General features: G+C 48.8%; 1 protein-coding gene across 1 annotated transcript in view; it reads right to left on the reverse strand.

Moving 5' to 3' along the window:
- The window catches only part of UBE2K (ubiquitin conjugating enzyme E2 K), a 40,531-nt gene extending 34,361 nt beyond the window's left edge, over positions 1-6,170 (reverse strand). The window contains exon 1 of the mRNA XM_040418960.1: positions 5,918-6,170. Coding sequence (XP_040274894.1) covers positions 5,918-5,980 — 63 coding nt within the window. The 5' untranslated portion in view covers positions 5,981-6,170. The remainder of the gene's footprint in view (positions 1-5,917) is intronic.
- Between the last annotated feature and the right edge of the window lie 6,154 nt (positions 6,171-12,324).

Genomic DNA, 12,324 nt, shown 5'->3' on the forward strand with positions numbered 1-12,324 from the left:
TGGCTAAACCATTCATTTCAATGGATTTGCAACAAAAAAAAAACGGAAATGACGGTGCATTCCGTATCTGTATGTCCACAAGTCAGTTCCGCAAAAAAATAAAAGCATGTCCTATTCTTGTCCGTTTTGGGGACAAGCATTGTTACAATGGATCTTTTAAAAAAAGAAAAAAAAAAAATGTAAGGGTACTTTCACACTAGCGTTTTTTCTTCTCCGGTATAGAGTTCCGTCACAGGGGCTCTATACCGTAAAAAAAAAGCTAATCAGTTTTATCCTGATGTATTCTGAATGGAGAGCAATCTGTTCAGGATGCATCAGTTCCTTTTACGTTTTTCGGCCGTAGAAAATACCGCAGCATGCTGCAGTTTTCTCTCCGGCCAAAAATCCTGAACACTTGCCGGAATGCTGGATCCGGCATTAATTCCCCTTAAAATGTATTAGTGCCGGATCCGGCATTAAAATTGCTGCATTGATGGATCCGTTCTTCCAGTCTGCGCATGCGCAGACTTTTAAGTCTGTGAAAAAAAAAAAAATACCGGATCAGTTTTTCCCAAATGACACCGGAGAGATGGATCCTGTATTTCAATACATTTGTCAGACAGATCCGTCTGAAAAATGCCATCCGGATTGCCAGATCTGGCAGGCAGTTCCGGCGACGGAACTGGCTGCCTGAATCCTCTGCCGCAAGTGTGAAAGTAGCCTAACACGGATGTCACTTGTTTATTTTTTGCGGACCGCAAAATACATACGGTCGTGTACATGAGCCCTAACAATGCTCTTTTTTACTGATTATCACCTGCTACACACAGAAGCAACACTGGAAAGAGCAGGCGAGGGCGCCAATCCGGAAATAGAATGTGAACGTCGTCGCTTTCTGACAACTTTCTGCTGCCGACAGAAATGGGCGCAGTTAGTAACGTAAGACAATGGTGAAGAATGTGACACCAGCGTGTGCGCCGTCATTCTGTTACCGCCAACACGCCTCTTCCACAGCACGTGCCATCAGAGCCATCATCTCCCAGCATTCCCTGCCGAGCTGATGTAGGAAAAGTTAAATGTCTGTTTGCATTAAAGGAGCTCAACCTAGAAGTGGTGCCTGGACAAGCTTGCTGACTGTTTCTAATAATAACCCTATAGTATATAGCCTATAACTCAGCACCAGTACAAGACACACAACGTACAGTGAAATCCCTTTAAAGGGACATTCCCATCTTAGACAATGGGGGCATATCGCTAGGATATGCCCCCATTGTCTGATAGTGCGGGTCCCAGCGGTGGGACCCGCACCTTATATCGAGAACGGAGCGGGGAGCGCTGTGGCTGGAGGACCCCAGATTTCCCAGGGTCCGTCCACCACCAAGCGCTAATCCCCGCCTATCCCATAGAAATGAATGGGAGCGTGCCGCGCATGCGTGGCCCATGTGTCCATTCATTTTTTATGGGGCAGACAGCAATTATTTTCGACGGCCCCATAGAAATGAATGGAGGGCGGCTGCGCATGCACAGTGAGCTCTCCTTCACTTTTGGGGGTCCGTTCTCGATATAGGTGCGGGTCCCAGCGGTGGGACCCGCACCTATAAGACAATGGGGGCATATCCTAGCGATATGCCCCCATTGTCTGAGATGAGAAAACCCCTTTAAATGGGCGGGGCTCATCAGAATGGAGGGCCATAGCCCCTTCAATGTATATCCTGTAGGTGTGGCTGCGCCTTATGTCACTGGACACAGATCTTGACATGCTGCTTTAGGCCTCATGCACACGACCGTATCCGTTTCTTGTGGCATGCAAATTGTGGATCCGCAAAATATGACTGCGATCTGTGTGCCGTCATTTTATTTTTTTGCAGACCCATTGACTTCAATGGGTCACTGGTCCGAATTTTGCGAATATATTCTATCTTTTTGCAGAACGGATACAGATGGGAAAAGCACACAGATGATCCGTGTGTCCGTTCCGTAAAAGGATAGAATAAGTCCTATACTTGGCTGCAAGGTGCAGACCATGGACACATTGACGTCAATGGGTCAGCAAACATGCCGCTTTCCGTATTTTGTGGATCTGCAATTTGAGCACCGCAAAATACATACGGTAGTGTGCATGGGGCCTTATTCTGCTGACCTCAGGACCCCCTGGGGTTAGATCACCACCAATGAAATCTTTCTGGCTTACTCTAAGGGTACGCTATCATGAGCAACCCCCCAAACTAATATAATGCATGGATAGCTGGAGACAATCGGGGGTCATTTACTAAAGACTGGCGTTTCACACCCTGCTGGAAGAAGATCCTACCCATTTATTAGGAGGCACTGGTACGTCTTCTGCTGTCTGTGTGCCAGAAACGGATATCTACCCCGGCTAAGACCAGAGTAGATGCCAGTTATAATTTACACCAGTTTCCTGGCATAAATTCTACAAAAAAAGTAGCCCACCTCCAATATCCCCAAATCAAACTGGCTAATAGTAAATCTGTCTTAGATGCCCACAGCAACCAATCAGAGCTCACCTTTCAGTTCCTACAGGGCTCTGAAAAAATGAAAGCTGAGCTCTGATTGGTTGCTATGGGCATCTAAGTCAGATTTACTATTAGGCAGTTTAATTTGGAGACAGGCTACTTTTTTGGTGGGCCACCCTCTAGTAAATGTATCGAGCCACCCATGCCCACTTTCTTAAAAGGTGTCAAGAGCAGTAGAAAAACTAAAAGGTCAGAGAATTTTGGCGCAAAATGCCCTTTGGCCGAATTGTGACTTTTTGTACCCCCAGGGAAAGGCCCCATGCTCGGAGTCCGGGGATACGCTGCTGTATAGAGCACGGACTCTGCGGACTCACTACAGAAGGGATGACAAGGACTGCAATCTGTCACTTCACTATCGCATCCTGTTACAGTGAGGTAGGTGGTGATGAAAACGGGAATTTCGGAAAGTGCTGAGTTTTGGGGGGGGGGGGGGGGTGGTCTGTGGAATTTTATTCAAGGGATGGTTTTGAGTATATTAGGAATCATTTTAGGGAGGGGGCTGTGGTGGGCTTGGGTTCTGGGTATCCTTTATGATCCAGCACAGAACTGCAATATAATGTGTGAGCGGAGAGAAGTAATGGGAGCAGACACTGCGCTGTGTCTTCTGGAAAGTCCCTGCCCGTGTCTACCTCTGATAACAGATCATCTGATAATGGGACTGAAGGAATTTTACTGCATTTACAGTAAATACATAAAACCATTAATTATTTCAGAGTCGCACACACCCCTTAAAGAGGACCTGTCACCGCTCCTGACATGTCTGTTTCATAGCTCCATGCAATAACAATCCTGGATCATCTATTCTTATGGCTCTATGTTGTGCCATTCCTCTATTATTCCAGCTAGAAGTTATGAATGAATTGATAGCAGTCTGCAGTAAGGGTACAGAGGGGAGGAAACCAATTGGGGGGGTGTACCTGCACAGTCTGACTCTATCCAATCAGTGCTGTCGTTTTCAGTCTGTGCAGGGACACCCCCCCAACTTGTTTTCACCCCTCTGTACCCTTACTGCAGACTGCTAGCAATTCATTCTGAACGTCTAGTAGAAATAATAAAGGAATGGCACAACATGCAGACATAAGAATAGATGCTCCAGAATTGTTATTACATGGGGAATGCATGGAGCTATTAAAACAGGCCTGTCAGGAGCGGTGACAGGTCCTCTTTAAAGCCTCCTCCATGTTATACAGTTCTTTCAGCAGCGTCTTACTTCTAGGTGAATGATCCCGGGCACAGCCACAATCATGTTATTCAGTAGTGTGGGAAAGCTGAATGACAAACACTGCTCGGCTATGCAGAGGACTGAAGTGTACTGGATGAACAGGCAGATCTGTCACTGAGGAGGCACAATGGGTATTCCCATCTTACAAAGTGATGGCCTAGGGATATGCCCTCACTTTATGATTGGTGGGGGTCCGACTCCAACCTCTGGGACCAAGCCCGGGAAAGAAGGGGCTGTAGAGCTAACTTGTATCACCAAGGACAGCAGCACTCCGTAGATCTGCAGTACCACGCCACACAAGTGAATGGGGCCAGAATTGGGTACTCCGCGGCAGAAATACACATTAATGTATGTGTATGCAAAAGCTACGCATCAGAAATAAAAAAAGAACCCCCCCCCCCCAGGGGGTAACCATGGGAGGGCTTGTGGAAGAAGGGGCATTGTGGGTAATCTGTGCCTGCCACGGGAGAAATGTGGTGTAATAGCAAGTTGGTAAAAACGCCTGGTCAGCAGAGTCAGCAGCAACATGTCACAGCTGGAAGGAGCCGTCATGCCAGTCTGGGGCGGACAGAAGAGACAGGGAAATTACAATGTGAGAAGACGTCACCGCGACCACGTCTGATCACTCCAGGATCTGCTCAATCCACATTCTGTAATCACTAGCTACAACTGTAAGGGCACTGTACGCCCACACCCATCTGCGGCAGCACTGTACACCCACACGGGTTGCTAGATGGCCTCTAGCACATCTGCAATACCCAGTCCCCATAGCTCTGTGTGCTTTTATTGTGTAAAAAAACCCGATTTGATACATATGCAAATTAACCTGAGATGAGTCAGAGACAGGACTCATCTCAGGTTAATTTGCATATGTATCAAATCTTTTTTTTATTTACACAATAAAAGCACACAGAGCTATGGGGACTGGGTATTGCGGATGTGCTAGTGGCATCTAGCAACCCATGTCCTCACCTCTATACAATGACGTCACCGAAAGAGAAGACGTCATCGGTGCAGGCGCACTGAGGGAGTGCTGAGGAGTGCTGACAGAGCTGGCCGGAGGAGGAGATCGCAGCTGGCCCTGTCAATCAACAGGAGGAGGGGGCGGTTTTCTGCGGCTGCTACCAGCAAGTAGACGCCCTACTTGCTGGTAGACAGGTAATTAGCATATTATAAAAGTACATTTTTTGGCATATCTACAGAACGAAAATGATTAATAAAATAATGTATAGCTATATCGCAGGATAAGGATTATAAGTACCCCAAAAAAATATATGAGTTTAGTGGGGTGACAGAAGCCATTTAAACCACTGTCCCCAATATCCAGTAGGCGGATATGAATAATTTATGATAGAGGATCCTGTCCGTCAGAGGACTCCATTAGCTTCCACTGGGTACAGCCTGTGCATGCGCTAGTTCACCTGTCGTCCCCAGTGGAAGTGAATGGAGGTGCGACACGCTGACGGCACCCGTCGGATGGCGCGACACTTTGACGGCACCCGTCGGATGGCGCGACACTTTGACGGCACCCGTCGGATGGCGCGACACTTTGACGGCACCCGTCGGATGGCGCGACACTTTGACGGCACCCGTCGGATGGCGCGACACTTTGACGGCACCCGTCGGATGGCGCGACACTTTGACGGCACCCGTCGGATGGCGCGACACTTTGACGGCACCCGTCGGATGGCGCGACACTTTGACGGCACCCGTCGGATGGCGCGACACTTTGACGGCACCCGTCGGATGGCGCGACACTTTGACGGCACCCGTCGGATGGCGCGACACTTTGACGGCACCCGTCGGATGGCGCGACACTTTGACGGCACCCGTCGGATGGCGCGACACTTTGACGGCACCCGTCGGATGGCGCGACACTTTGACGGCACCCGTCGGATGGCGCGACACTTTGACGGCACCCGTCGGATGGCGCGACACTTTGACGGCACCCGTCGGATGGCGCGACACTTTGACATTTTTCTAACATGGGGACACTGAAGGGCAGGTGCCAATGTTTTTCCTAATGGGGTGTGAGGCAGGCTCCACACAGGCTGGGCATAGGGATGGGGCTATGATAACCATGCAGCTGGTGCCTCATTGCCCCGGCTCTGGGGGCTCAGGCCCCGCACACATGACCGGATGTGGCCGGCCAGGATGACAGGACAGCCGGCAGCCCTCTCACCTCCTCGCTTTTTAGCACTTCTTTGAACTCCCTCTTGATCCTCTGCGCGGCGATATTGGCCATGTCTGCTCACACGCTGTCCTCGCGCTGATCTGCCGGTTCAATGGATGTGATGCCGGAATGAATTACTCGAGTGCTCCTGCCTTCCCGCAGTAACCTCCGGGCCCTGATTCCACAGCCTCCCCCGCCCCGGAGAACGAGCCCCCGACACAACACTACACGGCAAAATGGTGGCCGGGGCATGCGCAGTGCAGCGCTAGCGGTTGCAGGAAGAACTTCCTGACAGGGCTCCAAGGGACGTCACGTGGGGCAGAGCTGGGACCTCATAGGCTGCGGCGCGTCGGCCTGGTCACGTGATGCGCGACGCTGGCCCTAGCGAGCTTTGCATATATAAAAGCTTACAGGTCGGTCGAGTTAGTACTGAGATTTAGTGGAGGAGGGTGTCTACAGGAGCCAGCCAATCAGATCACGGCTTACCGTCTATAAGCTTCAGTGGGAACAATGCAAGTTGCAATCTGATTGGTTGCTATGGTTAACTTTGTTGCTCCATTTTTATTTATTCTCAGGAGCTCTTTGTCCTGGTGTCATGTTTTATGTACCTTTTAAAGGGGTATTACAAGAAGTTATCCCCTGTCCACAGGTTGGACCTAAGGTGGCCAGACGTCCGGTTTTCTGGCTCCCTGTCCTCTGTCTGGCGCAGGGCCTGAGCGGACACAGGGATGTCCACCCTTGCAGCACTGCGCTGTCTGAGCGTGAGCTGCAGCCACTGACTGAGGCTTCTCTCACTGCCAGTCGGTCACTAGAGCCACAGACATGGCTCCCTGCGGCTGACTGAGAGAAAGAGAAGCACCCGGCTGCCCCCAGCTCACCTTCCATTCAGAAAGTTCTTTCCTCTCCTCCCCCCGTTTCTTTTCCCGGCCGGCATTGTGGGCGTGGCTTCATGGAGGTGGGTCGTGGCTTCACAGAGGTGGGCGTGGCCGGTGAGGTCCGGCTTTCTGGGGTGAAGCCAGTGGCCACCCTAGACCTTTCCCTGTGGTCAGCCCCCCCCCCCCCCCCCAATGATCACAGAATGGAGTTACGACTCCTGCACCCTGCCACTGTCTTTATTGGTCTAACCTCATGTCATCTTATGCATTTATTCCAGGTCCTCCACACTGTGCATTTCTAATGTTATGTAACTGTTCATGTAATGCGCCTGGTTCACCAGCAGGTGGCAGCAAACATGGCAGAGCTGTACTTAGGTAGAATGGAACTCTCCATTCCATTCTAACCCCCCTCTCGAGAGAAGTGGGCGAGACCTACTTCCTGCAGGAACGGTGGGGACCAGTTAGTTCCAATCTAGCTTACCCCCAGCTAGGGGAAGGGTGTGCAGGGGCACTTCTCTGCTGGACGTGCCCACGCCAGCCAGAGCACCTTAAGCTCTGCTGGCCATGGAGGCCAAAGCTTGAAGCCTCAGGAGCTAGGAGGAAAGTTCCCTGGCATAACCTAGAGTCAGACTACAAAGAGAAGTGCATCATACAGAAGAAGCTGAGTTATACAGCCAGCCTGTCCGTACAGCAGAGTCAGAGAGAGAAACAGATATAGCAGAGTGGAGTTTGCCTGCCAGTTTTAATGCTAAAGCCTGCTGGAACCTGCATATCATTTAGTGTACATAGGACTGTGTAAGCTCCTGGTGCAGATGCCAAATGTATCCACAGGGCCCCATCCACACAGCATACACCAAAAGAGTGTAGCTTTGGTAAGATCTGGGGGACAGTGTATGTTGGCATACATTTCTTACTGTAAAGTGTGGTCCGCGGCACTTAGGCTACTTTCACATTAGCGTTTTGGCTTTCCGTTTCTGAGATCCGTTGAGGGCTCTCACAAGCGGTCCAATACGGATCAGTTTTGCCCTAATGCTTTCTGAATGTAAAAGGATCCGCTCAGAATGCATCAGTTCAGTCTCCATTCCGCTCTGGAGGCGGACACCAAATGCTGCCTGCAGCGTTTTGCTATCCGCCTGACGAAGCGGAGCCAGATTGTGTCAGAGAAAACGGATCCGTCCCCATAGACTTACATTGGAAGAAAGATGAGACAATGGCTTGGAAGAAAGACTAGACAGAGGGGATATGATAGAAACTTTTAAATACATAAAGGGAATCAACAAGGTAAAAGAGGAGAGAATATTTAAAAGAAGAAAAACTGCTACAAGAGGACATAGTTTTAAATTAGAGGGGCAAAGGTTTAAAAGTAATATCAGGAAGTATTACTTTACTGAGAGAGTAGTGGATGCATGGAATAGCCTTCCTGCAGAAGTGGTAGCTGCAAATACAGTGAAGGAGTTTAAGCATGCATGGGATAGGCATAAGGCCATCCTTCATATAAGATAGGGCCAGGGGCTATTCATAGTATTCAGTACCGTATATGCCGGCGTATAAGACGACTGGGCGTATAAGACGACCGGGCGTATAAGACGACCCCCAACTTTTCCATTTAAAATATAGGGTTTGGGCTATACTCGCCGTATAAGACTACCCCTCAATGCCCAGCCATCCCTGTCTTCAAGACTATCTTCTTTAGTCCAGGGAACTGACTGGGATCGGTGGATGGCACTGTTATGAGGAGGGGAATCTGTGGATGACACTGTTATGAGGAGGGGGATCTGTGGATGACACTGTTATAGGGAGGGGGATCTGTGGATGACACTGCTATGGGGGGATATATGGATGACACTATATAGCATCTTATGCTATATGTGTCATCCACAGATCCACCCCATGACAGTGTCATCCACAGATCCCCCTCCCTATAACAGTGTCATCCACAGATTCCCCCTCCCCATAACAGTGCCATCCACAGATCTCCCCCCCTATAACAGTGCCATCCACAGATCTCCCCCCCTATAACAGTGCCATCCACAGATCTCCCCCCCTATAACAGTGCCATCCACAGATCCCCCTCCCCATGACAGTGCCATCCACAGATCCTCCTCCCCATGACAGTGCCATCCACAGATCCCCCTCCCCATGACAGTGCCATCCACAGATCCCCCTCGCCATAACAGTGCTATCCACAGATCCCCCTCCCCGACACTCAGAGGAGTATACATTTATTAACTGTAATCTGTAACTTTAACCTTAATCAGCGCTCATCTCTTTTCTAGGGTACCTTACTCTCAGCTTCGGTAACGAGCAGTGAGGGCGGCGCTCACTCTCTGACGTCACGTGCCTGCTCATTCCACTAGGCGGCGCACGCGCGTGACGTCAGAGAGTGAGCTCCGCCCGCACTGCCTGTTACCGGAGCTGAGAGTAAGGTACCCTAGTAAAGAGATGAGCGCTCATTTAAAGTTAAAGTTACGGATTACAGTTAATAAATGTATACTCCTCTGAGTGGCGGGGCCCTGTATATTCTAACCCCTAGGCAAGCGTCCCCGTCACCATGGGAACGCCTGGGGGTTAGAATATACCATCGGATCTGAGTATACCCGGCGTATAAGACTACCCCCGACTTTTGAAAATAATTTCTAGTGTTAGAAAGTCGTCTTATACGCCGGCATATACGGTATATTGGGCAGACTAGATGGGCCAAATGGTTCTTATCTGCCGACACATTCTATGTTCTATTGTGTGCCAGGACAGATTTGTTTGCTCTGACACAATCTGGCACAATAGAAAACTGATCCGTCCCCCATTGACTTTCAATGGTGTTCAAGACGGATCCGTTGTGGCTATAGAAGACATAATACAACCGGATCCGTTCATGACGGAAGCATGCGGTTGTATTATTGTAACTGAAGCGTTTTTGCAGATCCGTGACGGATCCGCAAAATACAATAGTGTGAAAGTAGCCTTACCTATACAGATGGATACAGTAAATAGAATGATGGTGACAATCCATCTTCACATGAAAGTTTGAAAAATTGACTGTAAACCTTCTGAAACCCCCTTAAAGCGGTTGTCCCATTTGGACACTTATAGCATATTCCCCAGGAATGGAGAAGTGGCCATGCTTAGCTACCTTTGTAAGTCCTATTGAATGGTGAGAGCTGCACATGTGTGGACACCTCCCCATTCCAGGTGCACAATGGGGTCTTGTTGAGTGGACCTCAGAGGTGTGACCCGCACCTATTGGACATATATATGGCATATCCTATTGATATTCCATAAATTTCCAGATGGGACATTTATGCCTCGTAAAGGCTATGTACACCTTCTGAGGCAATTTTTGTTTAGGATTGCATTTTACTCATTTTTGGCTAAAATCATATTTTCAATTGGCCTTTATTAAAAAAATTGAGCCATTCTGTCACAAAGAGTTAATTGTTTTTTCTAACTGTGTGACTGGTACTTTCACTTTGTGCTAGTCATCTAGTCATTCCGCTATTGGTGGGCGTAAAATGCTTCCGTTTTGTCCCAATTCATTGTCAATGAGGACAAAACTTAACTGAACGAAAAGGAGTGCTCCAAAATGTATTCCGTTCCGTATGGTTGCATCCCCATCTCAGACAGAATAACACTGCAAGCAACGTTTTTCTGTTTGCTATGTGGTGCGGAGCAAGACGGATCCGTCCTGACACCCAATGTAAGTCAATGGGGACGGATCCATTTTCTCTGATACAATAGAAAACGGATCCGTCCCCCATTGACTTTCAATGGTGTTCATGACGAATCCGTCATGGCTATATAAGACATAATACAGCCGGATCCATTCATGACCGATGCATGCGGTTGTATTATTGTAACGGAAGCGTTTTTGCAGATCCATGATGGATCCGCAAAAAACACTAGTGTGAAAGTAGCCTTATCTCTAAATTCAGGGCCGGCTCCAGGTTCATGTGGGCCCTTGGGCGATAAAGTCTCCGTGGGCCCCCTTACACAATGATAACTCTCTGAGTACAGATAATATAGTAGATTTCACCTGCAGTCCTATGTAACAACACCGATAACACAGTGATGGCTATCTGAGTACAGAAAATGTAGTAATGTTAGGGTTAATTCACACGTCCGTAAGTGTTTTGCGGATCCGCAAAACACGGACACCGGCAATGTGCGTTCTGCATTTTGTCCTATTTTTTTCGGAAACGGAATTGCGGACCCGGAAGTGCAGGTCTGCAATTCCGGATAAGGGCAGCACATAGTGCGGCCCCATAGAAATGAATGGGTCCGCAATTCCGTTCCGCAAAATGCGGAACAGAATGGCGGACGTGTGAATGGAGCCTTACCTGCAGTCCTATGTAAAACCACAGATAACACTAGTGCTAATAATGTGGTAGTGTTACCTGAAGTCCTATGTAAAAAAACACAGATAACACTAGTGCTGATAATGTGGTAGTGTTACCTGCAGTCCTATGTAAAACCACAGATGATACTAGTGCTGATAATGTGGTTTTAAAGTCAGTATAAAACTGAGCCTACCAGTAGCCATTTGGCTCCAGGAGAGGTATATAGTGGGCTCAGCATGCATGTTGGTACTTGCATCCCTGGATCCGATGAAAGTTGTCACGGCACCGGACGGGGTTAAAAGCAGAGTGTGCTTGGCGTGCATGCTGTACCTGCGCTCCCTGGACTTTGTGTGGCTGTCATGGCCCATAAACAGGTAGGAACTAGTGTTAGGGACCACTCATAGAGGCGACCTTGACGTGGTGAGTGGCTTATTACGCTTTGGCCAAAATGTACACCAATGCCTCATCCAGCATAGAGGCAGGGCAGAGTGCTGGTTGCAGAGTGCTATTGCATTTGTGTTTTTGCGTTTGCGATGTGCACCTGCATACAGGGTTGTGCTGACTGAATCCCCCACATTTTTTCTTGGTAGCTGCCTCCTTAGTGTGCCTCTCCCACGGACTCCATGCTGGCGGCGCTGCCTCCTCTTCCATCTTCATCTTGCCCCGCCCAGAATGTCCTGATGCAGCTGCGTCAAGGCATAGAAACACTGTGGGCATGGTGATGGTGACACACACACATGGAGAGACGCATACAGTCAAGTCCATAAATATTGGGACATCGACACAATTCTAACATTTTTGGCTCTATACACCAATGGATTTGAAATGAAATGAACAAGACGTGCTTTAACTGCAGACTGTCAGCTTTAATTTGAGGGTATTTACATCCAAATCAGGTGAACGGTGCAGGAATTACAACAGTTTGCAAATGTGCCTCTCACTTGTTAAGGGACCAAAAGTAATGGGACAGAATAATAATCATAAATCAAACTTTCACTTTTTAATACTTGGTTGCAAATCGTTTGCAGTCAATTACAGCCTGGAGTCTGGAACGCATAGACATCACCAGACGCTGGGTTTCATCCCTGGTGATGCTCTGCCAGGCCTCTACTGCAACTGTCTTCAGTTCCTGCTTGTTCTTGGGGCATTTTCCCTTCAGTTTTGTCTTCAGCAAGTGAAATGCATGCTCAATCGGATTCAGGTCCGG

The sequence above is a fragment of the Bufo bufo genome, chromosome 2, assembly GCF_905171765.1.
Source record: "Bufo bufo chromosome 2, aBufBuf1.1, whole genome shotgun sequence".
NCBI classification, from domain to species: Eukaryota; Metazoa; Chordata; class Amphibia; order Anura; family Bufonidae; genus Bufo; species Bufo bufo.